Source organism: Arvicanthis niloticus, chromosome 1 (assembly GCF_011762505.2).
Source record: "Arvicanthis niloticus isolate mArvNil1 chromosome 1, mArvNil1.pat.X, whole genome shotgun sequence".
NCBI lineage: Eukaryota > Metazoa > Chordata > Mammalia > Rodentia > Muridae > Arvicanthis > Arvicanthis niloticus.
In genome coordinates, this window is record NC_047658.1 from 116,834,737 (window position 1) to 116,849,733 (window position 14,997).

The 14,997-nt window shown below is 46.7% G+C and overlaps 1 protein-coding gene across 1 annotated transcript; it reads left to right on the top strand.

The window, feature by feature from the left end:
* Window positions 1-2,454: 2,454 nt before the first annotated feature.
* On the top strand, window positions 2,455-10,920 carry Slc22a6 (solute carrier family 22 member 6). Its single transcript, XM_034511843.2, has 10 exons — window positions 2,455-3,013; window positions 3,442-3,545; window positions 3,771-3,925; window positions 5,655-5,823; window positions 6,252-6,375; window positions 6,502-6,617; window positions 7,818-8,032; window positions 8,174-8,282; window positions 10,063-10,266; window positions 10,550-10,920. Exons 1-10 carry the CDS (start codon window positions 2,645-2,647, stop codon window positions 10,638-10,640), a joined length of 1,656 nt encoding a protein of 551 aa, XP_034367734.1. The 5' UTR covers window positions 2,455-2,644; the 3' UTR covers window positions 10,641-10,920.
* The last annotated feature ends 4,077 nt before the right edge of the window (window positions 10,921-14,997 follow it).

Sequence of the window (14,997 nt, forward strand, 5' to 3'; positions counted from 1 at the left end):
AGGGAGCCCAAGCTAGAATCAACACATGCGGGAGGGGGAGGCTGGGATGAATTACAGCCTCCTCTGCGTCTCTTCTCTACATACAAAGTTAGCTTACCTCTAAAACCCCTTTAGCTTGGCAGAAAACACCCCTAGAGCCAGAGTTAAGAAGAGTTCAACTCTGGCCATATGTAGTAGCTCCAGGCCTATAATACCAGCACTGATTCAGAAAGTCAGGAGTTTGAAGCCAGCCTGGGATATATAATGAGACCCTGTTGGAAAGAAGGGGAAGCTAGCTTTGAAATTAAGACCTTAGTCTAGCACCTCATGTGTCTGAGAAACTAAGTTTATTGGGGGGACAATAAACCCCATCCCAATTTAATGCATAAAACTGCAGTCTGCATAAGCGTAGTATCTAGCTTTTTTTTTTTCCTGGTAAGAAATTTTTTAACCCTGAGTCTCATCAAGTCCAGGGTACCATCAAACTTCACTCTGTAGCCAAAACCAAGCTCAGAGTATTGATCCTCCTGCCCAAGCTGGTTTTGAACTGGACTCAATCCTCCTTCCTTGGGCTCCCCAGGAACTGGGGCTACAGACACAAATCTGCATACTTGGATCAAGGCTTCTTTAAACTCCTGTGTTGGCTCACTTAACCCTCCAAGAACAAAATTAAGGGGACATGAAAATCACCCCAACCTTGAAAAAGGTAGACAGGAGTTATAACTTGCCCCTGTCGCACAGTATGAGAATATAGAAAAAGGATCAACTCCAGGGTTCAGTGTTTTACACCAGATGTACCTTACAAATCAAAGCCATAAAGTAGCAGCCTGCCCTCAGCCTCCTCAGTCTGTGAGCCAACCAATCGGATCCAACAGAAACATCCAATTAGTGTTCAACCCTGCCTCTGATTGTGAGTAACCAGGGCTCACGATCCAAAAACTGCTGAAGGAATTCAAGTCAGGTCCTAAACTTGAGGCTAAAAATAAGGTAGGTTCATGCTCATTTATGAAAAATAAAAATTAGGTGGGCCGTGGTGTCTCACACCTTTAACCATAGCACTTTAGAGGCAGAGGCAGGCAGATTTCTGAGTTTGAGGCCAGCCTGGCCTACAGAGTGAGTTCCAAGACAGCCAGTGCTACACAGAGAAACCCTGTTTTGAAGATAATAGAGAGATAGCTCAGTGGTTAATAGCACTTGCTACTCTTGTATAGGATTCCGGTACCTACATAGTGGCTCACAGCTTCTGTAATGCCAGTTCCACAGAATCTGACACCAGATTGGTACCAGGCATGCATATGATGGACAGATATACATGCAAGCAAAACACCAATACATATGAAATAAGTAAAATAATTTTTAGAAATAAAAAACACAAGGGGAAAATTGAACCAAGACAATTAAAGGAGGAAGCAGGGGCCAATGAGGTGACAGGTAAAGGCTTGCTGCCAAGCCTGATGGCATGAGTCCAATCCCCAAAGCCCATATGGTAAAAAGAGAGAACTCACTCCTACAAGTTCTCCTCAGACCTCCATACACAAGTTATCACACACACACAAAGATAGATAGATAGATAGATAGATAGATAGATAGATAGATAGATAATTGATAGATAATTTAAGGTAAACAATGTGGTGGTTTACATTTGCAATCAGGGAGGTAGAGTCAGGAGGAGCCATTAAAGACCAGCCTTGACTATGCATTGACCTAAAGGCCACCCTGAGCTATGTGAGACTCTTCAAAAACAAATAAGAAGACTAATCAAGAAGGTGAAAATTGAGATCCCAGAGGGTTCCCACATTATGTCTGGTCCCTATGACTCCAAGAGCAACCTCTGACCTCTGTTGTTTCTTCCAGTTGTACAAAGCCATGTTCCTGCAACATATGAGCTGTCCGTCCTCAGAAGACCAAAGGTCAGGGTTGCTCAATTTATCAAATAAGAATACACTATTTCCAGTCAGATCAGTTTCAAATCAATGCATAATTCTGGATATAGACATAGCCTGTTCAATATTAGGGCTACACTTTTTAAAATTGACCATCAATATGACATTCAGGTTCAATAGGACTTGCTATGTCTTCCCTGGTGTTATTCCAGAAGACAGACTATGTATCCACAGAAACCCTTCAAAAGGCCACCACACTTCCCAGAGCCCAGACTGCTCAACAGAAGGAAGACAGGAGGTACCACCTTGTTCCCTTCTGCATCCTGCTGCCCAAATGGCCTCCCCTAGTGAATCCACTCAGTCTCAGTCTCATCTAGCCTCCCTTACCCTTCATACCCACTTGGAGAAATTCCACTGACACAAGGAATACTTACAGGGTTAATCCTTCTGACATCAAGTCACACTTTAACTTGTTGTCTTCAGGACAAAGATTAAAAGCTGCCTGCGTAAGAGTCAGGGCTCCAACAGACCCTGAAAGCTGAGCTGTCCAGACCCCCGAAGTGAAGAAAAGAGGCGAGGGCAAGGGAGGGCCAGAACCAGGGGAGAGAGAAAGGAGGGGCAGCCCACCAGCCCGCCGTCCTGCCACAGAACCGGCTCAGCTCCAGCTCCAGGAGTCACTCAGCTGCAGAGGCAAAGGGCAGCAGACAGACAGACAGACAGACAGACAGAGGTCCTAGGACTGGAGGTCCTCAGTCATTGACCACTCAGCCTGGCCCAGCCCCATGGCCTTCAATGACCTCCTGAAACAGGTGGGGGGTGTCGGACGCTTCCAGCTGATCCAGATCACCATGGTGGTTGCTCCCCTGTTGCTGATGGCTTCCCACAACACGGTGCAGAACTTCACTGCTGCTATCCCCACTCACCACTGCCGCCCACCTGCCAATGCCAACCTCAGCAAAGATGGAGGTCTGGAGGCCTGGCTGCCCCTGGATGAGCAAGGACAACCCAAATCTTGCCTCCGCTTTACTTCCCCCCAGCGGAGACCACCGTTTCCTAATGGCACAGAGGTCAATGACACCGGAGTCACAGAGCCCTGCATAGATGGCTGGGTCTATGACAACAGCACCTTCCCTTCAACCATCGTGACTGAGGTAAGAATGTGGGGCTTTCTCTCCATGTGACACTACTTCTCCTCCTACACAGACAGGCAGGCAGGCAGGCAGACAGACAGACAGACACAGAGAGAGAGAGAGAGACAGAGAGAGAGAGAGAGAGAGAGAGAGAGAGACAGAGAGAGAGAGAGAGAGAGAGAGAGAGACAAGCAGTCAAGTTTCTCAGGGGCCAAGACCAGAAGATGAAATTAAAAAATTCAAGAAGATGGTATTTGTAAAAAGGGTGGATGTGGAAGTTGCTGAGTGTTGTAAGTGTTCTTATCTCCCAGGAACTATAAGACCAACAACAAAAAGACATATTACGGAAAGAGGGTGACATGGACCCTGAAGACCTTCCTAGAGGAGGTTGAGGGGCTTCCCTGCATCAGGCTCTTCTCTGTCCAACCCTGGCTTACCTCTCCCCACAGTGGAACCTTGTGTGTTCTCATCGGGCCTTCCGCCAGCTGGCCCAGTCTCTGTACATGGTGGGAGTGCTGCTGGGAGCTATGATGTTTGGCTACCTGGCGGACAGGTCAGTCCTGGGTAAGCCAAAGAGCTGGGCTAAACTGGGATCGGGGCCCCTGGCTGGTTTTAAGGCAGGGGTGGCTGGCTTAAGTGCAAGACTCGGGATTCTTCTTAGGTCCTCAGAAGACTGCAACCTGGAGCATCACCATAGACAGCTACTCCTCTCCTGTGTAGCTCAGCCTGGCTCCCAGTAGTCCTCAGGCCCCTGACACAGGTCTTCCCTCCCCCACAGGCTGGGCCGTCGGAAGGTGCTGATCTTGAACTACCTGCAGACAGCTGTGTCGGGAACCTGCGCAGCCTACGCTCCCAACTACACGGTCTACTGCGTTTTCCGGCTCCTCTCGGGCATGTCTCTGGCTAGCATTGCAATCAACTGCATGACACTAAGTAAGGACTACTCGTCGTGTCCCCTCTTGAGTCCTGCCAGTCCTCACCTTCTAAGCCCCACCTCCTCTCAACCCAAAATCTCCCTTAGATCTTCATTTCCAGTCAACATTAACACTGCCTTTCCCAGCCCCCAGCTCACACCACCTTGGCCCCTCACTTAGAATGAGATTGCCAACTCCACAGTCAGATTGCCCACAACAAGTACAGAAGACCTTAGGAGTAGCAAAGACTGTATCCAAAGGAGGTCTGAAGGCTAGTGCGACAGACCAAGCATGGTGACATGTTCCCACAATCCCAGTGCTTGGGAGTCAGAGGGAGGAGGACTGTCTCAAGTGTGAAGCCAGACAGGTCTATATAATGAGTCCTAGGCCAGTCTAGGATAAATAGCAAAGAAGGTGGGGGTTGCAAGATATCTCAGTGGGTAAAGACACTTGCCACCAAGTCTGATGACCTGAGTTCAATCCCCAGGATCAACATGGTGACAGAAAAGAACCAACTGCTGTAAGTTAGCGGTTCTCTGACTTCCACACACTTGTCAGGACAAATACACACACATACAGAGAGAGAGAGAGAGAGAGAGAGAGAGAGAGACAGAGAGAGAGACCGACAGAATACAGTAAAAGGATAAATAAATAAAAGTGTAATTTTTTTTTAAAAAGAAACATCCTATCTAGAAATATCAAAGGCACTCCCAGCCAAGAAGCCAGGTCTTGCTCTGTTTTTAACTGGTATTGTTTATTTGTTTTGTTTTAAAACATAGTCTTACTATGTAGCCTCCAACTCACAACACTCAGCTTCCCCCACCCAAGTGCTGGGATTACAGGCAGACACCAACATACCCAGATCTCTCTCAATTCTTAAAGTTAATATAAAATATTATAATTATTTTAATATTATGGTTAGTCTAATATTTCTAAGTAAGGACAAACCAGCATCATATGCACCAAACACAGTGATTGAGAATAGTGTATTCATAAACCATCAGTGTGTTTCCTCTAGTAGATTTTACAGACACACACACATACACACATACACACATACATACACATACACACACACACACACACACTCACTCACTCACTCACTCACTCACACACTATTTTTCAGATAATGAATCTAAGGCTGGGGAGAAGAAACAAAATTTACCTGCATTCATCCCTCAAGCCCAGAAGAAATTCAGGAATTCACAACTCTCTAGATTGAAGGAATTAGCTAGGCCTGACATAGAGCTAAATCATGCCTAAGGCTCCAAAGTCAATATAAATATTCAAGTGTATCCCATCAGAAGTCCATCAGAAACCTAGCCCTTCCTCTCAAGACCTTAATACAGTAACGGACCCTTCCTACCTAGACTGATGCTCCAGGATGGAAAAAAGTTGTGCTCTGACCACGCGGGCTGAATCCAGTCCAGCACTGAGGGAAAGACAGTGCTTGCTGCTGAGAACAGACTGCGTAGGCAGAGTAACTCTGCACAGAAAGGGGCTGTAGTCAGGCCCTTAGAGCGGAGCCAAAAAGCAGCAGGAGCGTGGAGAGGCCAGTTCCAGGGAATCCTGAATCTAACTCCCAATTCCTACTTCCACTTAACGTCTCTGCTCTCCCTACCCTGGCACCCAACCTCACCTATACATCTTCTACACAGTCGGGAAGGAACACAACGGGACGAGGAAAAGAGGTCTCTTCCCATCTAGCAGCCGAATTACTCCCACCACTCTACCCTAACCCTTTCCAGATGTGGAATGGATGCCTATCCACACCCGTGCCTATGTGGGCACCTTGATCGGCTATGTCTACAGCTTGGGCCAGTTCCTCCTGGCTGGTATCGCCTATGCTGTGCCCCACTGGCGCCACCTGCAGCTTGTGGTCTCTGTGCCTTATTTTGTTGCCTTCATCTACTCTTGGTATGTGGGATCTGGGGCTGGAAAGATTGCCTGAAGTCTATGGGGCTACAAGGGACAGGCCATCTCCCAGCGCTTGGCACAAACCTCCCCAGAGAGTTCATCAAGCCATAAAGCTGACCCCAAGTCAATGCTTCTGTTGAATAGATTCTGAAGCCAAGGCTGGGATAGGTTTTGTCCTGAAGGAGGGTGGCAGCTCTCTGGTACCCCACAGTTTGACCTGCCTGCTAGCACGCCTCTACCCAGCACCCAGGAGCTGGATTTCTGGGTTGGGAAATGGGTCTTTACCGAGCTGGCCTTTGTCCTTAAGGGGCTCTTGGCAAGGGTCCTGGTCCCCAAAACATAAATAAAACCCTACTATATACCTTTAACCCAGAAAACTGAAACTGAGACCATGCCAACATCTGCCCTCTCTCCATCCTCACTTCCAGGTTCTTCATTGAATCGGCCCGCTGGTACTCCTCATCAGGAAGGCTGGACCTCACCCTCCAAGCCCTGCAGAGAGTGGCCCGGATCAATGGGAAACAAGAAGAGGGGGCTAAACTGAGTATAGAGGTAAGACTCATTTGTTCCTAGACATCACCTGAGCTCCAAGCCCCAATACCAAGACCCAAGACTCAGAGGTTGGACAAAATGGTTCCTAGGAAAAGCTCAGGCCCTGAGTCACACCCATCCCACCAGGTTCTGCGGACCAGCCTGCAGAAGGAACTGACTCTGGCCAAAGGCCAGGCTTCAGCCATGGAGCTGCTGCGCTGCCCCACCCTTCGACGCCTCTTCCTCTGTCTCTCCATGCTGTGGTAGGCTTGAACAGACACACTGCTGGACAAGCAGGCTAATCAAAAGATAAAAAGCAGGCTGGGGGAGGGCATGGATGAAATGGGTGGAAAAGGGAGGGAAGGGGAGAAAAAATCATCAGATCTGCTATGACTGCTAGTGAAAGCCTCAAAGAAACAACCGCCCTCCAGCTCCACCCAGTCCCAGGCTCAAACTGGTCACTAGTCTCCCAGCTTCTCTCCCAGCCCTGTTCTAGTATAAACCACCTTATCAGGACCAATGGTTCCCAGAGCCCATGGGTTTATATTGTGAGGTCAGACCAGTGTGCTTTGAAAAATATTGCTCCAGTGGTGCCTGGAAGGAAACCAGCACAGGCATAAGAGAAGACACACATATTCCCCACAACACACTTGGGACAAAGATGACATAAGCTCAAATCTTCTTTTTAATGTTCCCATTCTTCTCCCCCCCCCCCCCCCCCGCATCACCATGGCAATCCCATGACAGTTAAATGGGGCATGGTCAGAACAATCTTACCAAAGGATTCTTTGCTTCCAGTTTTGGGATTATTCTCTGTAGAGGGTTCTATTTCTAAACCTAAACTCTGTGAGCCCCTCAAGGTTCATCCCAGAAATATGGATAGATCCCGGAGGATTCCAGCCCTTACCAGAACCTTGATGTAGTTTACACAGTAATCTGTCCTCCCTCATCCCAGCAGATAAGATAAAGACTGAGAGTGTGTGAACACTAAGTGAAAGCTCCCCGACTCCCTGGGGTGTCAAGTTAGCACAGGATTGGAGGACTGCTCCAATACTGCAACTGTGCAGTTTGAATATGTAATTGTTATGTGTCTAAAGAAGCAATAACCAAAGCAGATCCCAGGCCCCAAAGCAGTATACTCCATGCATCACTGTATTTATGGAAGAGCATCCTTGATTTTTGTTGTTGTTTTGCTTTGTTTTCTTGGAAGTTTTTTTTTTTTTTTTTTTTTTGAAGGGGGTAGGTTAATTTTGGTTTGATTTTAGTTTTTCAAAACAGGGTTTCTTTGTGTATCCCCAGCTGTCCTGGAACTCACTTTGTAGATCAGGCTAGCCTCAAATGCAGAGACACACCCACATCTGCCTCTTATGCTGGGATTAAAGGCAATCACCACCACTACCCAGCTATGAGCACTCTTGTTTAAGCCTATCTAACCAGCTCCACATCCTTCTCCCTCATACCAGGTTTGCCACTAGCTTTGCCTACTATGGGCTGGTCATGGACCTGCAGGGCTTTGGGGTCAGCATGTACCTTATCCAGGTAATTTTTGGAGCTGTGGACCTGCCTGCCAAGTTCGTGTGCTTCCTAGTCATCAACTCCATAGGCCGCCGGCCTGCACAGTTGGCCTCCCTGCTGCTGGCAGGCATCTGCATCCTACTGAATGGCATAATACCAAAGGGTGAGCACTTACCAGTCTATTGGCTCTCAGTCCCACCCACCCTACACCTTCAGACATAACCCAACTTCTCAGAAGAAGAAAAAAAACAGTACCTCCAACCTCAATCCCCGTGCTCCCTATCTCCCACTCCTTTCTCTCTAGGCCATACAATCGTACGCACATCCCTGGCTGTGCTAGGGAAGGGCTGCCTGGCTTCCTCTTTCAACTGCATCTTCCTGTACACCGGAGAGCTGTACCCCACAGTGATTCGGTAAGTGGGTGCTCAGTACTTGGAGGGTCTAGGGAAGGATAGTCAGTCCCTTGCCCACATTAAAGCCAGAACACCAGAGTATAGCCTACTACCAAGAACATCTCCAAAAACCATTCATTGGGGCAAGATATATAGGAACCACTCAGTTACACATATCAGGGTCTGGCTGGCAGAGGTGTGGCTGTCCAGCCACCACCTAACCTTCAAGGAGATCTAGAAGTTACCAACGAGAATAGGGTAGAGAGTCACATCTCAGAGACAATAAACTGAAGACCCCAGAACACCAAGTTACAAGCTGTGATCATATCTAAACTTCATCTTAAACCAAGCAGTATATCTGAAATCAAGGACACAAACACACATGCAACTTTTTACAAGAACCATTCCTGACAACATACAAGCCATATGAGCAAACTCAGCACCACTTTATGGTAAGATGGGAGCGATGTTCAGAAATAAAGCGATATGATACCTTAAGAATTGAATGTAAACATCACATGAAATGTCAAAGACCTGAAAGGTCACGGTGCTGGGATGAGAACCCTGAGGCATCTTGGATACTCTTCCACGACTTTATGATTTCTAGGCAGTGTGTACTATGTACCAAGCACTCAGGTAAATCATGTACTGTGTCCCAAGCACAGTCTTAATCTTTTCACAAATATTAACTCACTTATTTCTCAAAACAGATCAAGGTAGACATTATCATTTTCCTTTTACACATGTGAAAACAGAGACACAGAGAAGTTAGGTATCCTCTCCAAGATCACACAACTCACGTGTGAAACCTAATGCAATTGCTCTTGAGTCGATGTTTTTAACCTCTTCTTTCACAAGGAATGTTCTCAGTTTGTGGGATTTATTTTCAGATTTGTTTATTTTTATTTATTGTATGGGTGTTTTGCCCACATGTATATACATATACCATGTGCGTGCCTAGTGCCCATTGGGCACAGAAGACAATGTCAGATCTGCTACAACCGGAGTTACAGATGGTTATGAGCTGCCACGTAAGTACTGAAAACTGGATCTGGGTCCTCTCCAAAAGCAGCCAGTGCTCTTAGTCACTGAGCCATCTTGCCAGCTCTTATAGAGAATAAATGTCCTTAACACACAAGCAACATGCAGCTTCCAGGTCCCTTCCCCTGGGGATCCTAACTAACAGGTTTCTGTGAGATGGAGACAGCTATGAATCATAAGGTATGCAGGTGTGATGGGGTGTAGCTCAGGGGCAGAGCAGTTGTCTCGTGGGTGTGAGGTCCAGAGTTCTGTCCCTAGCACAGCCAGAGAAAGAGAAAGGAAGGAAGGAAGGAAGGAAGGAAGGAAGGAAGGAAGGAAGGAAGGAAGGAAGGAAGGCAAAAAAAACAAACAAAAAACATTCCAGAATCCCTGGTCTTACCCAGTGGTCTCACATGACAGCTGAAAACTGAAGCCCAGAGACTGTAAAGATATTAGCTGGAGGTCACACAGCAGCTTAAGGAAAGAGGCAGAACTCAGTTTCAAGTCTCTCAATTCTCTGACGACAGTGCTTCCCCATTTCCCTTTTTGTTTTAAAAATCACCACAAGGGCCCGGGGATGCCAGTAGTCAAGTGTCTGCCTGGTGTATGCAAGGCTCTGGCTTTGATTCCAGCACAAACAACAGCCAAACACAAAAATGTGGAATCATTTGCTAATCAAGTAGAAAAAGGGAGGCACAGGGATGGTGAGGGAACTGCCCTGCTCCAAATGTGGCCACTGGTACCCATGCCAGAGCTTTAACCAGCACCTATCTGATCACAGGCAGACAGGCCTGGGCATGGGCAGCACCATGGCCCGGGTGGGCAGCATCGTGAGCCCACTGGTGAGCATGACTGCAGAATTCTACCCCTCCATGCCTCTCTTCATCTTCGGTGCTGTCCCCGTGGCCGCCAGTGCTGTCATTGCCCTGCTGCCAGAGACCTTGGGCCAGCCGCTGCCTGATACAGTGCAGGACCTGAAGAGCAGGTAGGTATACCCCAAAGAGGATCAGTGACTTACTCCAGGTCACCTACCCAGGTTGGGGCAGCACTGAGGCTCAAACCCAGGCCTCCTCTTCCACATCAGAGCTTTGTCCCTTTGTTTCCAAGTGGAAGATTCTCCCATAATCCTTGGGGCTCTCAGCTCCAGGAAGAAGTGGTTGCCATTTGAGAGCAGACAGCAATGGCTAGTCACAGCTGAGGGGAGAGCCTGCCCCATCTTAGACCCAAACAGAAAGCTGCAAACCCAAATACCTGCTTTTCTTCCCCAGGAGCAGAGGAAAGCAAAAGCAACAGCAACAGGAACAGCAAAAGCAGATGATGCCACTCCACGCCTCAGCACAGGAGAAGAATGGACTCTGAAAAACGGAGGGGGCTTCACACAGCACTAAAGGGCGTGGGGTTCTACAGGTCCTGCCATCTACATGAGGAGTGGAAGTGAGTGGAGGGACTGGATCATCCAAATGTGAAGGCCTCCCCAAAGGTCACTACAGTAGACCCACTAGGAACAAAAGGTCTGACTGTGTGCAGCTTCTTAAGCAGAATGTGCTCTTCATCGGCCATCTTCCAGCTCAGTGGTCACTCCTCCAGCTCCAGGACATTGCAAAGAATCCAGACAATTAAATGAATGTCTTCCACCTTAGTCCCTCTCTCTTCTTCTTTGTCCCTGCCTTTCCTATCCAATCATTCCTGTTTTAGCTACGTGCCTTATGTCCCTCCTCAGAAATCAAAATCCGACGAGAAACTGAAATGAAAACAGCAGTCAGAGGCTCTGCTGTGGGCTCTTCTCTTGCTGTAAGAGCAAATGGAAACTTTTAGCAGCAAAAGAAACAGATGCTCATAGGTGTGATGTCAGGATACTGCCCCCCCCCTGCAAGTTCGCACCACTAGCCAACCTATTCTTTCCTGTGTTTGATGGATTTTCAATGTTGCTCTGCTTCCTGTGGGCCCAGGGGCTGGTGGAGGAGTGAGATGAGGACCAGTCATTATTGAACAGCCAAAGAGACCCAACACTGAGTGTTAACTATGTGCCAGGCAACATCTCAAGCAATTTGAATGTATTAATTCAGTTTATCCTCTCAGTCACCCCCTGGAGGTAGATACTGTTTGAGAGTAATTTGGTTTGGTTTCATTTTTTAGTTTTCCTGATAAGGGGTCTTATCTAGCTAGTTATTTTGTCAACTTGACAGAAGCTAGAGTCATTTGAAAGAAAAGAACCTCAACTGAAAAAATGTCTCGATAAGTGGCCTGAAGGCAAGCCTGTGTGGGGCAGGTTCTTAATTAACAATTGATGAAGGAGGATCCAGACCGCTGTCGGCAGTGCCATCCCTGGGCTGGTGGTCCTGGGTGCTATAACAAAGAAAGCTGAGCAAACCAGTAAGCAGTGTTCTTCCACAGCCCTGACTTCCCACAAGGATGGACTTCGACCTGAGAGCTGTAAGAGAAAATAAACCCTTTCCTCTCCAAGTAGCTTTGGGTCATGGTATTTTGTCACAACAATGGAAATTCTAAGACAAGGTCTCATCCCTGGCTGGCCTTGAACTTACTAAGTAGCTGAAGATGACTTTGAACCTTGATCCTTCTGCCTCCACCTCCCAAATGCAAGCAGCAATACAGGTGTGTGCCACAATGCTCAAATCTGAAAACAGTACAGTTTTAGTCCTGTCTTAGTCTCTCTTCAGTCAGTGTGTCAGGGACCTTGTAGCATCTTCTGTGACCTGACCAAGATGAAACACTCCAGAGAATTCTCAACTTCCTGGTCCTGGTAGAGTTCTCCTCATTCTCAGGGCTTCACCTCATCATGCAGGTCCCACACAGGCTTTTAGTCCACAGCCCTTCCTTACAGGATTTTCTACCTCCAAAGAAGTTTCATGACCCCAGAGAGCTGTAGAGGACAGAGGCTCCACCAGCTAAGCTTCCTGTCCTATGGCAGGCCACACAGGGGAATCTTTGAGGACGTCTATACCAACTCCTTGGAACTTTCAGTTGTGTGGCCTGAAACAGAAATAATATGCAGACATGATTAAATTAAAGATTCTGAAGTGAGGAAACTATCCTAAATTATTTGGGTCAGCCCAATGTGATCACAAAGGCAGTCAGAGAGACAGATCACATGTAACAGCAGAATCAAGAGGGTGGAATGACTCAAGAAGCAATGAAAAATAAAAATCAGTTCAAGACAAAACAGAGACAATAAACTTTAATTAATTGTTAATAAATTAAAGTAACTTCTAATCATTTTCAATCAAATAGATATATTTAGCATTATCAAATTAATAAATAAGTGGTATAGGCCACCAGGCCAAGGAATGAAACTTCTGGGAGCTGAAATGGGAAGGAGATAGTTTCTTCTTTGAAGCCACCAAAAAGAACACATTCCTGTTGACATAGCAACCTTCAATATCCAGCCTCTAACTATACAAGAATGAACAGGGCTGTTTTAAGCCACTATATTTGCAATGATTTCTTAAGAACAGCAATGGGAAACTAATAATATCTTTTGTTAGTTTCCTCCAGGAGACCCAGTAGGAACTCTATTTTCCTATCTATTGTATTTTTGGTTGGGATGGAACTATAATGCCTAGGAAAGGGCCCTGTTATCAAGTTCACATGGTTTGCCTGACCACTACTTCCTGTAGATATTTTGGAGCTCCTAAACTCCCCTCTGCTAAATCCTCACCTGCCTATTCCCAACCCCTTAACCTCCCCAAACCCCCAGGTGTTACAAAACTGTCTTCATCATAAGTATAGGAGCAAAAGAAAAATATTGCACAGGGGCTGGAGGTGTAGCTTAGCTGGTAGAGAACTTGCCTAGCAGGCATGAAGCCCTGAGCTCCAGACTTAGCGTTAGTAAACCAGACATGCTAGTGTGCTCCTGCAATCCCAGGACTCAAGAGGTATGGGGGAAAGAGCTAAAGATTAAGGTCACCCTGGGCTTCACAGTGAGTATGAGGTCAGCCTAATACTCATGATATGTGCTGACTCAAGGGGAGATAGAAAAAATGAACAGAGGTAAGAATAGGGAAGCGTAGGAACCCCTGCATGGACTTGTAGCCCTGGCCTCCCCCTAAGAAAACCTTCAGTGATCTCTGAGGACTATCTCCATGCAGCACAGATTGTGGTTACACACCAGTAGGTGAATCTATTGCAACCCAATGAAGTGCTAAGCTACATGATCTTGAGACTCCATTTTCTCCTCCAGTTCCAATGCAGTCTCACCCTGGTTAGCTTAAATTCCTCCTCAAGAGAAGCCCACTTTGATATAAGTCACATATGTAAGGACACAAAGCAGCTATAGTTTAGATGTAGGTGGTAAATGATGCTAGATGTTCATATGGAGTGTCTCAAAGTACAGCGGCCACTAGGGAAAGCTATGGCTGAGGAGACCTAAACGCAACCTAATAGAAAGCTAGAACTACCCCTGGGCTTGGTGATATCCTTGGCATATAGATTTAACCAATGCCAATGCCACTTACTGACCTCTACTTGAACTCTCCATTTGCAGTTATACTTGTTGTGAGGAAGGGAACCAATGATTTGAGAGCTACCCTCATCCAAGCTCCCTTCCTAGAAGCAGATTCTGGACCTCAGTACAGAAGCAGCGTCCAAATAGGGCCAGGCAATCTCACAAAGTTGAGAACAAAAGATGTTCAAGATGGCCAAGGCAGCTAGAATTTGCAGAACTGAGAACTATAAAGCTTCTAGGGATGAGAGAGGTATACAAGCACCAGGAACCCCAGGTCTGCAGAATCTAAAGAAGATTCCTAGTGGTGGAGATGCAGCTCAGTTGGTAGAGGGCTTATCTACCTCAGTACTATAAATGAACTAGGTGTGGTGCTTCATGACTGTAATCCCAACATACAAAAGATCAGAAGTTCAAGGTCATCCTCAGTTACATAAAGAACTCAAGGCCAGACTCAGCCACATAGGACTGTCTCAAAAATACATACATATATACATACATACATACATACATGCATGCATACATACATACATACATACACAAATAGGCGAAAGGAATTTCTAGGGCCAGTGAGGGGCTCAGTGGGTAAAAGCACTAGCCACACAAACCTGACAACGTGAGTTCTGTCCCTGGAACCCACTTTAGAAGCAGTGAACTGACTCCTGAAAGTTATGTTTTGACCTCTATATGCAGACAAAGAGAATAGAAGGAAATTTTAAAAGAATTCCTAGAACTCAGTTAAAAAAAAAAAGAACTCAAGCACCCCAATTCAAATACAGCCAAAAATCTATAAACACAGGCTTTGCCATAGAAGATTCAGGAACAGGCAATAAGCACAAAAGATGATCAACCTCATTATAATTGAGGGAAATGACTATGAGACCACAGTGAGGTGCTAGTGCACACCCATACAAACAGCTAACATGGAATATTCTGGATACTGTGCAACCATGTGATGCCCTGGGCAGCCACCTTGAGACTCTACAGGATCCTCACCAGCAAGAAGACTCTCGGCAGATGTGACCCCTTGACTTTGGACTTCCTACTATACTCCATGTGATCAAGATGCAGCCAGAAGGCTGAGACTCAGCTAGTGAGACCTATCCACACTGGACTTTGATTCAGGGACAGTGACTTGAAAATGGAGCCCAACAGAATACTTCCCCACGGTGACAGGTCCACAGCTCAGCTACAGACCCCAGAGCCTTCACTGGACTAGTGTGTGGGTCATACTACTCAAGCTGAGTTTTCTCTATA

Bases quoted from the DNA above. Each gene is read 5' to 3' on its own strand.
- Slc22a6 (XM_034511843.2), top strand. From the start codon at position 2,645: ATGGCCTTCAATGACCTCCTGAAACAGGTGGGGGGTGTCGGACGCTTC. The intron at 5,824-6,251 runs GTATGTGGGATC...CCTCACTTCCAG, and splicing joins GTTGCCTTCATCTACTCTTG to GTTCTTCATTGAATCGGCCC. The intron at 6,618-7,817 runs GTAGGCTTGAAC...CCCTCATACCAG, and splicing joins CTCTGTCTCTCCATGCTGTG to GTTTGCCACTAGCTTTGCCT.